The 17,452-nt window shown below is 37.5% G+C and overlaps 1 protein-coding gene across 1 annotated transcript in view; it reads left to right on the forward strand.

Moving 5' to 3' along the window:
• Nucleotides 1-14,923, forward strand: part of MOXD1 (monooxygenase DBH like 1) — a 193,123-nt gene extending 178,200 nt beyond the window's left edge. Inside the window, exons 14-15 of the mRNA XM_049785015.1 lie at nt 13,502-13,670; nt 14,344-14,923. Coding sequence (XP_049640972.1) covers nt 13,502-13,670; nt 14,344-14,499 — 325 coding nt within the window. The 3' untranslated portion in view covers nt 14,500-14,923. The remainder of the gene's footprint in view (nt 1-13,501; nt 13,671-14,343) is intronic.
• The last annotated feature ends 2,529 nt before the right edge of the window (nt 14,924-17,452 follow it).

Here is a 17,452-nt window from a genome sequence, read left to right on the forward strand (position 1 = left end):
ACACGTAGAAAAACCCACAATACAAGTGTGACAATGGGGAAACCACGCAGGCCAGTGCCAGACATAGAGAATGACCGTGGCAACTCTGATGACCTGAACATGACCAACCAACTACTCAGTCTCTCAGATAAGTCCTAGTGACATCCTAGTCACAATGACGAATCCCACAGATAGAGACAGAATTCTGAAAGCAGCAAGATCGAAAAGAGAAATTACATTCAAGGGAATATCCTTGAGATTGACTGCAGACCTGTCACTGGAAACACTCAAGGCCAGAAGGCAGTGGTGGGACATAGTGACAAAACTCAATGAAATAAATGCTTCACCTAGAATACTGCACCCAGCAAAACTCACTTTCAGGTTTGAAGGAACAATACATGGTTTCACAGACAAACAACAGCTCAGAAACTTTAAAGACTCAAAACCATTCTTAAAAGAAAAACTGAACGGCCTACTTTAAGACAAGACTGACCAACAGACACAACAAACTCTGATATAAAGATGGCACCAACTCCCAGGACAATTCTTTCTCTCAATGTCAATGGACTAAATGCAATGGTTAAGAGACACAGAGTGGCTAAATGGATCAAAAAACTCAGTCCAATCTTCTGCTGCCTACAAGAAACACACCTGAATAGTCAGAACAAACATAGACTCAAAATAAAAGGCTGGAGGAAAATCATCCAAGCAAACAACAACCATAAAAAAGCTGGAGTGTTCCTACTAATATCAGATGATGCAAACTTTATACTTAGGAAAGTTGTAAAGGACAAAGATGAACATTTTGTATTAATCAAGGGATATGTACAGCAGGAAGAAATCACTCTCCTAAACATATATGCAGTGAATGGGGGGCCAGCAAAATATTTAATACAATTGTTGACAAATCTGAAAAATAATATGAATAACAACACAATTATTGTGGGACACCTCACCACAGCATTGTCAACACTTGACAGGTCAACCAGACTGAAACCCAACCTGAAAAGAGAAATGGAAGAAAGAGGCCTCATAGATATATACAGGACACTCCACCCCCAGGAGCATGGATACACATTCTTCTCTAATGTACATGGGACATTCTCCAGGATAGACCATATGCTAGCACATAAAACATACCTCCATAATTTCAAGAGGATAGAAATTTTGCAGGCTACCTTCACTGACCACAAGGCCCTGAAATTATATGTGAACTACAAAGGGACACAAAAGAAAAACTTTAATACCTGGCAGTTAAACAGCCTAATACTGAATAACCAGTGGGTCCGAGATGAAATCAAATAGGAAATCAAAACCTTCCTAGAAACAAATGACAATGGAGACCAAACAATCAGAACCTATGGGACACAGCAAAAGCGGTACTGAGAGGAAAATTTATAGCTTTGCAAGCACACATCAGAAAAGAAGAAGGGGCATACCTGAATAGCTTAATGACGCAGTTCATAGAATTAGAAAGTACTCAACAAAACGACCCAAAAATAGGGAGACAGAAGGAAATAACAAAGCTGAGAGCAGAAATCAATGAAGTGGAAATCTGAAAAACAATCCAAAAGATCAATGAAAGCAAAAGTTGGTTCTTCGAAAAAATAAACACCATTGATAGACCACTGGCAAAACAAAGAAAGAGAGAGAGAAACTTGATAACTCATATTAGGCGTGAAAAAGGAGAGATCACTACTGATATGGTAGAGATCCAAAGGGTAATCAGAAACTACTTTGAGAAACTCTATGCCACTAAAAATGAAAACCTGGAAGAAATGGATAAATTTTTGGACTCTTATAATCTTCCACGGTTGAAGGAAGAGTATGAGCATATCTAAACACACCCATCACTATTGAGGAAATTAAGACAGTAATCAAATGTCTGCCCAAAAACAAAAGTCCAGGCCCAGATGGATTTACTAATGAATTCTTTCAAACCTTTCAAGAGGAACTTCTAGCAATCCTGGCAAGACTCTTTCATGAAATCAAAAAAACAGGAACACTTCCAAATAGCTTTTATGAAGCCAACATCACCTTTATACCTAAACCAGACAGAGATGCTACCAAAAAAGAAAATTATAGACCAATATCGCTGAAAAAAAAAGAGAAAATTACAGCGATATTTCACTGATGAATAAAAATGCAAAGATCCTCAACAAAATCCTTGCAAATAGGATCCAATGCCTCATTAAGAAGATCATCCACTACGATCAAGTAGGTTTCATCCCAGGAATGCAAGGCTGGTTTAACATCTGTAAATCTATCAACATAATACACAACATCAACAAAAAGAAAAATAGAAATCACATGATCATATCAATAGACGCATAGAAAGCATTTGATAAGGTCCAACACCCATTCTTGATCAAAACTCTCAGCAAGATGGGAATGGAAGGAACCTTGCTCAATATAGTTAAGGCCATATACCAAAAGCCAGAGGCAAATATTGTCCTCAATGGCTAAAAAGTGAAAGCCTTTCCTCTAAATTCTGGCACAAGATAAGGCTATCCTCTCTCACTACTCCTATTCAACATAGCACTGGAAGTACTTGCTATAGCGATTAGGCAAGAAAAAGATATCAAGAAAATCCAGATAGAAAAGGACGAAGTCAAGCTCTTGCTGTTTGCAGATGACATGATACTCTACCTAGAAAACCCTAAAGTCTCTTCGAAAAAATATCTTGAAACAATAGCCTCATATAGCAAGGTGGCAGGCTACAAATTAACACACAAAAATCAGCGGCCTTTCTATACACCAATAGTAATAAGGAAGACATGGACATTAAGAAAACAACCCATTCACAATAGTGCCACACAAACTCAAATATCTTGGAATCAACTTGACTAAAAATGTGAAGGACCCATACAAAGAAAACTATAAAACTTTAGTCCAAGAAATAAGAGAGGATATGCAGAAATGAAAACACATACCCTGCTCATGGATTGGCAGGATTAACATCATCAAAATGGCAATACTCCCCAAAGCATTGTATGGATTTAAGCGATCCCTCTAAAGATACCCATGACATTCTTCAAAGAAGTGGATCAGGCAATATTGAAATTTATTTAAAACAATAAACACCCTGGAATAGCTAAAGTACTCCTAAGGAAAAAAATATGGTGCGCATTACTTTCCCCAACTTTAAACTGTACTACAAAGCAATAGTTATCAAAACAGCATGTTATTGGAATTAAGACAGGCCCTCAGATCAGTGGAATAGGCTTGAATACTCAGAGAATGTTCCCCAAACATACAATCACCTAATTTTTGATAAAGGAGCAAGAAATCCTAAATGGAGCAAAGAAAGCCTCTTTAACAAGTGGTGTTGACACAACTGGCTAGCCACTTGCAAAATATTGAACTTAGACCCCAGATAACATCATATACGAACATTAAATCCAAATTGATGAAAGACCTCGATATCAGACCCGAAACCATAAGATACATATAACAACACATAGGTAAAATACTCCAGGACATTGAGACTATAGGCATCTTCTAAGAGGAAACTGCACTCTTCAAGCAAGTGAAAGCAGAGATTAACAGATGGGAATATATTAAAATGAGAAGATTCTGCACCTCAAAAGAAATAGCACCCAGTATACAAGAGCCACCCACTGAGTGGGAGAAACTATTCACCCAATACTCATCAGACAACGGGATAATCTCCAAAATATACAAGGCACTGACAGAAATTTACAAGAAAAAAATCTAATCTCATCAAAAAATGGGGAGAAGAAATGGACAGACACTTTGACAAAGAAGAAATACAAATGGCCAAAAGACATATAAAAAATGCTCCATATCACTAATCATCAGGGAGATGCAAATCAAAACAACTATGAGGTACCACCTCACACCCCAGAGATTGGCACACATCACAAAGAATGAGAACAAGCAGTGTTGGCGGGGATGTGGAGAGAAAGGAAATGTTATCCACTGCGGTGTGAATGCCGTCTAGTTCAACCTTTATGGAAAACAATATGGAGATTTCTCTAAAAACTGGAAATCGAGCTCCCATATGACCCAGCTATGCAACTCCTAGGAATATATCCTAGGAACACAAAAATACAATACAGAAATCCCTTCCTTACACCTATATTCATTGCAGCACTATTTACCATAGCAAGACTCTGGAAACAGCCAAGATACCCTTCAACAGATGAATGGCTAAAGAAACATACACAATGGAATATTATGGAGCTGTCAGGAGAGGTGAAGTCATGAAATTTTCCTATACGTGGATGTACATGGAATCTATTATGCTGAGTGAAATAAGTCAGAGAGAGAGAGAGAGAGAGAGAGAGAGAGAGAGAGACAGAGACAGAGACAGAGACAGAGACAGACAGAGTGGTCTCACTCATCTATAGGTTTTAAGAAAAATGAAAGACATTCTTGCAATACCAAGTTTCAGACACGAAAGGAAAAGAGCTGGAAGTAAAGCTCACCTCATGAAGCTCACCACAAACAAGGATGAGTGTAGTTAGAGAAATAACTACGTTTTGAACTATCCTAATAATGAGAATGTATGAGGTGAAATAGAAAGCCTTCTAGAGTACAGGCAGGGGTTGGATGGGGAGGAGGGAGATTTGGGACATTGGTGATGGGAATGTTGCACTGGTGATGGGTGGTTTTCTTTACATGACTGAAACACAAACACAATCATGTATGTAATAAAGTTGTTTAAATAAAAAATGAAATCTAAAAGAAAAAAAAAAGAAAACAGAATACCAGAGACTAGCCTTCAAGGTGTACATCTCAGTGAAGTTGTGTTGTGATGTTGCTCATGGTGTCGGATCCCAGACACCATGGACTGGCTCATAGAAGGGCAAGCAAAAGGGAAAAGAGTATGTAGAACTGCAGAACAAAATCCTCTGGTAATGACTTCTGGGTAGGGCTCATTTACTTATTGAAGCTGAGGGTAGGGGATTTATTCAGAGACCTAGCAATAGGATGTGGGAAGTTGGAACAAAGGGACGTGAAGGTGGCCCTGGTCACAAGACCATCAGCTGATTATTGTGGATGTGTAGTAGCTTAGGGGAAAGTGGGTGTGGGCTCCATTTTGGGGAAGCCAACTGCATGACACACAGCACTCTCTCCCTTATATGGAGGTGGCCTCTTTTACATAGTTGCCTGTTGAGGCTCTTTTCAGGGCCCCGGTGAGAAAGGTTTTATGGATCTTACTTAGTCTTCGTAGGGAGGATCCTCGTCCTGTTTTCTGAAGTCCAGCTACAGAGTTGGACTAAATATGCTTAATTCACCTTGTATCAAATTATACTGTGTCTTGTGTGCTGCTGTCAACCTGGGAAGCTGATCAGAAATGAAATACTCAGAACTCTTTTTAGGGGCTGGACACAAAGCTGTCATCTGCTAACTACTAGCAAAATTTTAGACTCAAAAGAAATGAAGTAGTCAACATATAATATTGTTTGGGTTCTACAAGCAGTGCTCAAGGGTTCTGAGGCCATCTGGATGATGCCTGTGGAGTGGTTTTGCTCAGTCTATGGTGAGGGCATCTACAAGTACAACACTCCTGTGGCTCCTGGCCTCCAGACCTACTCACATAGCTAGCGCCAGCCTTCTAATTCAGGTGTTTGCACATGTCAGTTATGTGCTTCTGACTGTTGAGTTATCTCCCTGGTTTCTATACTGCAGTTTTATAGTTTATGTTCCATGACTCATTCTTACCATAGAAAATTGTAGACCAATGTAGGAAAGTGTTTATTCCTTAAATTTCCTAATGCTAACTAACGGTCGGTCTTCCTAATCAGCCTTCTTTGTTAACTCTTACTTATGCAATTACATATGATAGAGATTGCATAAGATAAAACAATACACAAGATAAATCTTATTCTTGCACTTGAGATTTGATTCTAGAGTAGGGGAAAGGTTACCATTAACAATATCATTATACATTTTGACCAGAAAGTTTTCCAAATCCTGTGTTAATTTGGGAAAATGGTGGGGAAAAGAGTGAATTCTATGTTTTGCCTTGGGTTTTGTACTGTGCTCAGGGCTTACTCTTTGTTCTGTGGTAAAGAGATAATTCTTGGAAGGGCTCAGGAGACAGTGTATGTGGCCCAGGTTTCTATGCTGATTGACTGTGTGCCAGGCAAGTGTCCAACCAATTATAAAATATATTTCTGGCCATGGAAAGCATGTGTTTCACATGATGAATGAAATGCCTAATTATTTACATTCATGGCTAATTTGTCTCAAGCTTCTAGAAATGTTCAGAACTCTGTCTTAACAAGTTCTACTGAAGTCCACCCTGACAGTGTAGATGCCAAGAAATACTGCCATTAGGCTTTCCATCTCTTAGGGAGAATTACTTCACTGTTCAAAGCCAGTTTTGAGCTGTCATTGGCTACATAAAAACACTGAATTACATTGTTTTTTTTTTTAATTCTTCAAAAATACGAGTTTAAAAGGAGTTTCTATTACATGGTTATACTTTTTTTTTTGAAGTCCCTGTGCACTGTCTTTGCATGTGTCATAGCTTCCTGACAGCATGGTGGCCGTCTTTTTTTATTTCATATAACTAAATTTTAATTTTTAATAAATATATATTTACAAGTATCTCACAGTCATAATATTACAGTTCTTATTGTATATTTGAAATTCCACAGTACTGGTCATATTACTTTAGTTTGCTTAGACTGCACCTTTATACCTCTAAATTTTTATGGTGCAATACCATGTGAATAATGGTTCCTTACTATTTGGAAGACATTTTCTGCATAGCAAACCTCCCAGCAAGTTTCAAATTTATTTAGACTTTTTTTTTTTTTTTTTGGTTTTTGGTTCAGTATTTGGCCATACTGAACGACTTTTAAACTCTGTTTTGTTTCACTGCTGTTCATGTAAATGTAACATTACACTCCATTTAAATCATCTCATAAGTCTAAAAGGATAGAAACTACCTACACTTGGACTTTTTTGTTTGTTTTGGTGCCACACCTGGCACCAATTAACAAACACTCGTTTGATGCTCAGGGGTTACTCCTGGCTAAGAGCTCAGAAATTGCCCCTGGCTTGGGGGGACCATATGGGATGCCGGGGGATCGAACCACGATCCTTCCTTGGCTAGCACTTGCAAGGCAGACATCTTACCTCTAGCGCCACCTCACTGGCCCCTTATTTAGACTTTTTGAGTTTAAAAATTATTTACTTAAAACACAGTGCCACCTAGCTGGGATTTTGCAGTTTAACTATTTTTTAACATAATATTTTATTTAAACACGTTGATTACAAACATGATTGTGGTTGGGTTCAGTCATGTAAGAGAATACCCCCCATCACCAGTGCAACATTTCCATCACTAATGTGCTAAATATCACTCCTCCCCGCCTGGCCTCCGCCTGTACACTAGACAGGCTTTCTACTTCCCTTGTTCATTTTCATTGTTAGGATAGTTCTCAATATAGTTATTTCTCTAACTAAACTCATCACTCTTTGTGGTGAGGTTCACGAAGTGAGCTGTAACTCCCAGCCCTCCTCCCTTCTGTCTCTGAAAATTATTGCAATAATGTCTTTCATTTTTCTTAAAACCCATAGATGAGTGAGACCATTCTGTGTCTTTCTCTCTCTGACTTATTTAATTCAGCATAATAGATTTCATGTACATCCATGTATAGGAAAATTTCATGACTTCATCTCTCGTGACAGCTGCATAATACTCCATTGTGTATATGTACCACAGTTTCTTTAGCCATTATCTGTTGGAGGGCATCTTGGTTGTTTCCAGAGTCTTGCAATGGTAAATAATGCTGCAATGAATATAGGAGTAAGGAAGGAATTTTTGTATTGTATTTTTGTGTTCCTAGGGTATATCCCTAGGAGTGGTATAGCTGGATCATATGGGAGTAAAATAAGGGGATTGTCTTATACGCTGGAAAATACGGTACCTTGACTCAATCCCTGGCATCCCAAGCCATCCCCAAGCCAGGAGCGATTTCTGAGCACATAGCCAGGAGTAATTCCTGAGCCTCACTGGGTGTGGCCCCAAAACAAACAAACAAACAAAAGACAACAAAAACCTTCAACTTTAATTTTACATTTAGGTTGATTCATTTTAAATGTGATTTTATATGTAGCATAAGATGAATATTCATTGTTCAAGAAGCATCTGACTAAAAATACCCTTTTCTTTTGAATATTTATTGTTTATGGCCACACCCAGTGGTGCTCAAAGTTCACTCTTAGTTCTCTGCTTAGGAGTCATGCTTGTCAATCCTCAGGGGACATAAGTGAAACCAGGGATCAAACCAGAATCGGCCATATACAAGGCAAATGCCTCACTCTTGTAGCACCTTCCTGTTCTATGAAATTGCTCTAGGATGTTTGCCAGACATTATTTGGCCATACTGAACGATTTTTAAACTCTGTTTTGTTTCACTGCTGTTCATGTAAATGTAACATTACACACCATTTAAATCATCTCATAAGTCTAAAAAGATAGAAACTACCTATACTTGGACTTTTTTGTTTGTTTTGGTGCCACACCTGGCACCACTTCAGGGTTACTTCTGGCTCTGCACTCAGGAATTACTCCTGTCAGGCTCAAGGGACCATATGGGATGCTGAGGATTGAACCCTGGTTGGCTGTGTGCAAAACAAATGCCCTGCTCATTGTGCTATTTCTTTGGCCCCCCAACTTTGACATTTTTATCTCTCAAAATTGTTTAGAGATCAAAAATGTGTTACACTGCTGCATATATTTAATACATTTTCAATTAAACATACAAAAGAAAATTATTAATCAGTACTAAGTTAAAGTATTATGAATTATTTTTTGAGCTACATTGATTTATAAATAACACCCTTTATGTATATATGCATCTGAATTGACATTGATGTATTCACTGCTTAGATGTCTAAAACATAGCTGTGCTAACCTCTACAAAAATCTTAATATTTTTATTTAAATCTAATTCCAGTGATAGTAAAAGCACTTGGTACTTGAAGGTTATCTTTATCTGCTTGAAATTTTAGTTGTTTTATTCTTAAATTGTATTTTATTGAAAGCATTGTGTTTTACATAGTCCTTCATGCTTGGATTTCTGATATCCAGTGAATCAGGGTCAATCACACCACTAGTGTGGATCTTCATCCACCAATGTTCCCAGAGAGCATCTTAGACCACCACCCTTTGCCCTCTGGCAAAGAACCCACTTTAAGTTTATATCATGTTTAGATTGTTGAAGTTTGTGTCTCCTGATTTTATAGAAAAAATGCAGAAATATTATGTAAAATGAAGTAATCTGTGTCCTAAGGTTCTATTTAAAATGGCAGGAGCCCCTATCTAAAAGATAAAAAAGAAATGGGTGGCAGTTTTCTGTATAGGTGCAGTAAATGTTGGGGAAAATAGAAAGAAAATCCTTTGGCCTAAAAACAGGTATCCCACCCCAAAATCTTTCTTCATGGTTCCAGGAAAAGTTCTTCTTAATCACGGTTGTCATAGTCGGGCTTCAGTAATTAGAGATCTTGGTTTTTGCACAGATCTTAGGAGCACAGAGTCAAGAGAAAGTCCTAGCACAGCTGGGTGTGTCCCCTCCAAATAGAAATACTTTGTTCTAAAATTATTATTAATCTTTTTGTAAGGCAAGAAAGTTCTTATTGAAACTTAACTAGAAAGATGTGAGGGAGAGAAAGAGAGAAGTTGTAGAGAAAGCAGGCTTCTCCAGAGTGGAAATAAGCTGGCAAAGAAAAATAGACAAGCATCAAGATGCATGTACTAGGGAAAACACAAGCTTGAAGAATGAGTCTACTTAGTGTTTTAAAGAAGAAATACAGAGGACAAATTCATAGATTCAGAATTTCTTTCAATTTTCTCTTTCTCCAGAGGTAAACTAGATGCACGATACACAACACTACTGAATTAGAGGTGACAAGTAGGTAGCTTGTTGGTTTATTATTACAGAGCTTGTGCCTGAAGAAAGGACATGAAATAAGGCAATAAAATTAGTTTGTAACAGAGAGGTTGGCCCTTTCTACATCATTCTCCCATACCTTTATAGTAATTTAAGAAATGAATTTAAACTCAGTATGTCTTTGTACTGTTAAAAATCCTAATAAGTAATCATTTTATGACATACCCTAGAGGTAACTTTGGTGTTTTTTTTTTTAATTTCATTTGAACCATTATGATTTACAAAGGTGTTCCTAGTTGTGTTATAGAATACAATAGTTCGGGACTTACCCACTACCAGTGTCAACCTTCCTCTGTCAATGTTTTCAGAGTCTGTCCCATACCACTACCCCCATACCCCATCCTGCTATCATAATCATAATACACCCATTTTACATTTTGATTCTGTCTTGGATATTTAATTTAATTCTGCACCTGAGACACCTCAAGCCCTGTCTCCTATCATTTCAAATTTGTTTCTCCTCCACTCCATTTTTCTTCTCAGATACGGTGTTTACGGTGTTAATCAACAACTCTCACTTAAACCATTGCATTTCTTTGTGCAGTTATTCTAAATATCAGATCTAAGTGATATCATCCTATATTTATCTTGCTTCTTCTGACCTACTTCATTTAACATAATAAACATATTGCAGCCATGTTGCAGTGAATTGCAAGATTGTATCATTCCTTATAGCTATGTAGTATTGCATTATGTATATGTATCCCATCTTCATGATGTCTGTTTCTGGACATCTAGGTTGATTCCAACTTTTAGCGTTTGCACTAGTGCTGTGATGAATAGCGGGGTGCATATGTGGATCAGTGTGCATACATGGATCACGTTTTTCTGTCCTAAGGATAGATACCCACAAGTGGAATTGCTGGCAGTTTGATTGAGTTTACGGTGAACCCTCCTACTTTTTTTCATAGGGGTTGGACCAGACACCATTCTGGTCCAAACAACAGTGGATGAGAATTCCTTTTCACCACGTCCTCACGAACACAAATTGTTCCCAATATTTTTGCTATGTGCCATTGGCATAATATGTGGTGTAAGATGTTATCTCATCATCTTGATTTGGATTTTCTTTTTCTTTTTCTTTTTTGGTTTTTCGGCCACACCCATTTGATGCTCAGGGGTTACTCCTGGCTAAGCGCTCAGAAATTGCCCCTGGTTTGGGGGACCATATGGGACGCCGGGGGATCGAACCGCGGTCCTTCCTTGGCTAGTGCTTGCAAGGCAAGTGCCACCTCGCCGGCCCCAATAAAGAAGAAGCCGGCTCAAAATTTGCAATTGGATTTTCTTAATGTTAAGTGATGATGATCATTTTTTTTAGTGTGCCTGTTGGCCATCTGTTGGTATTCATCAGAAAGCTGTCTTTTCATTTCCTCTAAAATTTAATCTGTGCAATGTTTTTTTTTAAGCTAGTCACTTCCACCCGATTCAGTTTCCTCAGAGCCTTATTGGAGTGTCCAGCGCCACCTCGTGGCATTTGTACGTGGCTACAGGTCTATGAGTCGCCAAGCTATTAACTTACTAATTTTTCAAGATAGTCATCTTATGTTTCTGATAGATAATTTTAACACTTAATGTTTTATTAAAATTATTTTACATCTTGGATCCAAAGGAATAGAATACTGGCTAATGTCTTGCACATGGCCAACCCGGATTCCATCTCCTGCTTTAGCTATGCCAGGAGTAGGTAGAGAGTACCTTTGGGTTTGCACCCTCCCAAATTTAAATGATATTTACCTAATAAGAATAACTTCATCTTTTGTTATGTTAAAATGTTATCTCCTACAAAAGTAGTATGCCCTTTCAAGTTGTTTTGTTTTATATTTATTTTGGATATCTCTACAGATCTGCATGGCATCTTTCTGATTGTTGAAATAACTTCAGTTTATAACATTATCTGGGACTTAGGTATAACAACACTATATTCCATATGTCTATGCTATAGTTTGATTCCACCAAAAGTCTGGTTTTAATCTCTCACCACCTAATGATCGCCTGCCCTGTTTTTTCATCCTAACCCCATCAAAAAATGGGGAGAATAAGTGAATAGACCCTTCCTCGGAGAAATACAAATGGCCAAAAGACAAATGAAAAAGTGCTCCACATCACTAATTATCTGGGAGATGCGAGTCATCCTCATTCTTTTTCCTCTCTGGTTTTAGTGATCTCAGGATGTTTTTTAGATATCAGAACTCGTTGTTTTGTTTATTTATTTTTATTTTTAAGCTCCAGGTATATAGTTCATATTTCTATACATACAATATTTCCTGAATATGTATAACTATAAAAATTATTCCCTATAAAATAAAATTACATGCATTCAATGTACTTGAGTAAGATGTGAGATTAAGTATTAGGAGTGTATGTTTCTAAATTAAGATTAATTAGTTGATAATGACTGGAAATACCACAGCATCTTCTTGTAGTTTTGTGGGAGCTGAATATAAACTGTGATATTCAAATCTGAATATCAACTTAGGCTATATCTGATCATTTATTGGAAGGTCTATGAATTAGTTAATGTTATGTTGGGAGAATATGCCAAAAATGCACCTTTCTCTTTTATTTTCTCAAAAATCAATGCTATTAAACATGTTTAATCAAAATATAGTACCTAAAGAATAAACATTTCAATGCTTGTGTATGTTCTGTAACTAGTTTTGGCATGTAATGTGTGGTTCTTTGAGCAGCAAATTGAAACAACAAATATGTGAAACATTTATTTCTCAGTAAAATTAAACAAAATAGTGGTTCAATATTACATCTTTTATGTTTTTTGTTATCTAGGCAAGATAAAATAGGGCAGGCAGCAGGAATCAAGTTTTTAGAAGTATTAAATTGAAATATCTGTTTTATGAAAAAGTAATTTTGTTTATGGAATATTTATCAGTTATATTAACTAGACCCCCCCAAACAAATTAAGTAAGAAATTTTACAGCTTTGGAGAATAGTTCTAAATCAAAACTATTTTCCTTGAGGTCAGAGAGATAGTACATGAGTAGGATGCTTTCTTTGCACAAGGCCAACATATGTTTGGTCTCTGGCATCCCATATGGTTTATTTTTTGTTTGCTTGTTTGTTTGTTTGGGGTTGACACTCAGGGTTTACTTCTGGCTATGCACTCAGAAATTGCTCTTACCTTGGAATATCGTGATTGAACCAAGGCCATCCTGGGTCAGCCATATGCAAGGCCTGCAAGGCCTACCACTGAGCTATCTCTCTGGCCACCCCACCCCCATATGGTTTCTTAAGCCCACTAGGACTAATTTCTGAGTGAAGAACCAGGTGTAACCTTGAGCATTGCCAAATGAGGTGGCCCAAAATCAAAAGAATACAAAACAAAACAAAACAAAAAAACCCACGCAACTATTTGCCTGAAGGTTACGTAATGTTCCTCTGTTGCTCAAACAGAAGTTTTTATATTTTAGAGACTTTTTATATGTGCAATGAATTTCTTCCATTAACCGCTGACAAGTTCCTGAATGCTTTGCAGTGGTTAATCTATATTTACAAATAAGGTTGTTAAATGAATAGAAACAAGACATGCTTTTTATACTGAATATGATTGTTTTTATTTATTTTCAATCCAGGACCTGGCCTTTCATTATCAAAAGTCCCAAGCAGTATAGAAACCTAACTTTCACGGATGCAATGAATAAATTTAAATGGACTAAGAAAGAAGGTGTTGTCTTCAATAAACTTGTCCTCAACCTGCCTGTGAATGTGAGATGCTCCAAAACTGATAATGCAGAGTGGTCGGTAAGTCCTGCCTGTGTCAGAGGCTCCTGAGAAGCCAGATGCCACTTTCTAACTACAGAGCCAAGGAGCACACACTTCTTTATAATTCTGGGAATCTGCTTGACTTTTATAAAAATGTATCTAAAAATCACTATTTTTTAATTTTTTAATTTTTAATTATTTAATTATTTTATTTTTTATTTTTTTATTTTTTATTTAGTCACTATGAAACTACAGTTATTCATGGTTGGGTTTTAAGAATAGAATGTTTCAACACCAATCCCTCCACCAGTGTCCATTACCCTTCATATTGCTCCCCCCACCACCATTTGCCCCTCACCCAGAATTTGGTTGTCTTTGAATATGTCTAATAATAATTTACTTCAGATACTTAAAGTTGACTGAAACTCCAGAATCCACTGCTGTGGAGGAGGAAATTAATTCCAGAGCAGGTTAGGAAGTTTACAGAGCTGGGGAGGCTGTTCTGTGGATCACTTCTTCTCAAGGAAGTGTTATCTTCTCCCTGTCCTCTCCTCAAGGGTCCCAGAGACCCAGTTTCTTTGACATTTGACTTAACCAGCACCCACATACCTCATCTTTTGATCCTGGCAAAAGCCAACGAATGGAACCAGTTGGCACGGTTGCTACATTGAAATCATACCCTCACTGATGTTGTCTACTCTTTTGTTTCCAGATCCAGGGGATGATAGCATCCCCCCCAGATATTGAAAGACCCTACAAAGCAGAACCTTTGGTGTGTGCAATCCCTTCGCCCTCTCTGACATACAGGCACAACTCTCTCTTGCTATTTGTGTGCCTGCTGGGGTTCAGCATGTGCCCCTGGTCCTGAATTCTGCCATCCTTGGTGACAATGTGTTTCAACATCCAAGACTGCAACTTCATGTGCAAGTTAAAAACACTTTGGTTTTGAAGTCTGGGCATGAAGATCCTCTTCCTTTCAAGCACGTTTTGTCTTCCTGGATCCACTATTCCAGTGCCCAGGAGAGAAGTTATTCTGGTTTTCCTTTTGTCCTCAGAAATCTCTGATTTCAACCACATGCTAAAAGCTATTAGGCAAAACTAGCTTGGTTGGATAAAATATATTTTTTTAATGTTGGGAAAAATTATGGTGAAAAGACATTAAAGGAATAGTTTACTTCCTTCTGCAGAATTTTTAAATGAAATGGACATTGTTGTTCTTTTGTCTTTTTATTTGGGTTCATACTCCTTTCAAAAATGAGTTACATTAAAATAAAAGGAAGCATACTCCACGACCTCATAGCAGTTATAGTGATTCTTTTTGTCCTTCTTTCCTATTTCTGAAAATCACCCGGGGTCTCTTCCCAAGTATATAATGAGAATGCTCTCAGAGGCCTTCTTTATCTAAATATTCAGTCTACCCCAAACTTGTGTCACAGTGCTCATGTGTTGTTTTATTCTTTTGTCCTTGCTCAACCCTATTCAGGTATGTATTTTGCTTGGGTTACATCATTTTTTTCTCAGAAAATAAAATGGGGTAAAGCTCTGTAAAACATAAATTATGGTATAGAACTGAGGTAGGCTGAGGAGAACGTAGATGGCAGCACCCCTATCCCAAGAGAATTCAAGTCAAAGCCAGGCAGTGTGATCTCGGAGGAGCTGAGGTGTGAGGTGCACATGCATCTCACTGATGCCCGTGCCCCAGGTGTCACACACAATGGACACTGATTCATTCTGAGTCTCAAATACCATTGTTGGTGTATTTCTGTCTGTTAATAAACCAACTTTCCATAATATAATTGCCACCAATAGGAAAGTCTTGTCACTTTTCATACTCTGTGTAGTTCAGCCCAATTTTGATATGTGTCCTTCCCTCATTTCTTAAGCTAAAGCTGTCTGGAACATATATCAATAACTCAGTAATGTTAATTATGTATGTGTCACAACTCATATACTCTCTGGAAGAAGCAAGTGACAGTATTGATGTTTTGTTACTTATAATACAAGTAAAATCCCCTTTTCCTTGAAAATAATGTCTTCAACTATAACACTGTCACCTTTTTAAATAAATGCTGTACTTTGAACTGTTTCTGTCTTGATTCTCCAAATTTGTCCATTTAGAAAAATGATTGCAATCATTATAATACTAGACCCTTTTTACTTTGTAAATGCTATATGAAATATTATTCCTCCGATAGTTGAGAAATATAAGCATTCCAAATATTATTTAAAATCTCATACATATTTTTATGTCATAATTTATCAATTTTATATGCCAAAGTAATGTAATTTGTATATTTTCCCTTTTTTTCTTGAGGAAGGTAAGTGTATATATGAGAAAAGGACACACAACTCCTGAAGACTGCGTCTTTGAACTAGGAATATTTTTATGATATTACTGAGAATATCAGTGATCTTGTCCTGGAATTCTCAAGGATATTTATAGTTTTGGGGAATTGGGTTTTCCCCTGAAATATGGCTTCTGTTCTACAGTGCCAGTGAGATTTCAATGAATCCACTTCAGGGAGAGTGGGTTGCACAGGTGGTGCAATAAGAAATAAATGATAACCACACACAAATATTGTATATGGGGACCTGCATCTTCTGCAATAGATGTGAGACAAGTTTAATCTTTAAGTAGGGAGTTTTATAAGGGATAAAGCCAGTCATAGGTATTGAGAAGAATGTTTACAATCACAAAGCAAAGTTTAACAGTAGACAATATTTAAGCTATGGGCATGAGCCATAAGAATTCTGAGTTACAAAGGAGAAGGTCACAACTCAAGGCAGCTCTTAACAAACTAACTTCAAATGCAAAATAAAGGATTATTAAGAAGTAGAAAAATCTAGGAACCTGATCTTCATTGAGATGAGCGCTATTGTTTTAGAGGTCAAGTAAAGGAAAGAGCTAAATCCTCTAAGGTGTAGTTCTCATTTTCTGAGAAGTGTTAATAGCCCAGGATCTGTATTCTGGCTATCCCACTGATTACCAGAAACTGAGGCTGAAAGGACATATTTGAAAAAGAGAAAAATATTGTCCTTGATTTTGGTGCTAAATACTATTCAGAAAAGGGGTTCTTTTAGTAATCTTTGGTGCTGAGATTTCTGAAAAGAATTTGATTTAGGCCATATTTTTTCCTGAGATTTTACAAAGGAAAGATAGCCAAATATGATAGAAAATGTAATACCAAGTAGGAATTTATTTCTTTGGGAATTCCTCAACTATCCAGGCTGAGGAAGAAGCGTTCACAGTGGGTCTTTTGAGGAACCCAGTAGGGGTCATTTCAGCTCTCTACACCAGAGAAATCTGAAGATACATCTGGTGGGCTTCCTGAGTTCCCCTAAGTTTATGCATGGCATGACAAACTATCTGTAGGATTCTAATGCTATGCTATAATTGTTTGCGCAATACTGAGTACATCTTTCTGAAGAACTCAGACTTTCTTTCTGTCTGGGCCAAGGCAGTATAGCATGCATGTTAGGAATTAGAAGAGAGTGTTTAAACCCTGGGTGTTCAGAGTCTTCATATGTGCTGATAACTCCTTATATCTTTAAGGACAGCAGAGGATAAACCAATGCTCATCAAGGAGGGCCCAATGTGGTGGAGGTTTTGTAGGTGATTCTTTTTGCAACAAGGGCCAAAGGATTCTTGCCAGCAGTCAGAGCAATGAAGTCTAAGATCTTACACATAGCTAACCAAATTTTAGTCCTCAGAACAACAAATGGTTCTTCAAGTACTGCCAAGCACAGAGCCAACCCTGAGCTCAGAGCCAGGAGTAAATCCTGACTTATTATTGGGCGTGGATTAAACTATCTACATTTTT

The sequence above is a fragment of the Suncus etruscus genome, chromosome 12 (genome assembly GCF_024139225.1).
Source record: "Suncus etruscus isolate mSunEtr1 chromosome 12, mSunEtr1.pri.cur, whole genome shotgun sequence".
Lineage (NCBI taxonomy): Eukaryota > Metazoa > Chordata > Mammalia > Eulipotyphla > Soricidae > Suncus > Suncus etruscus.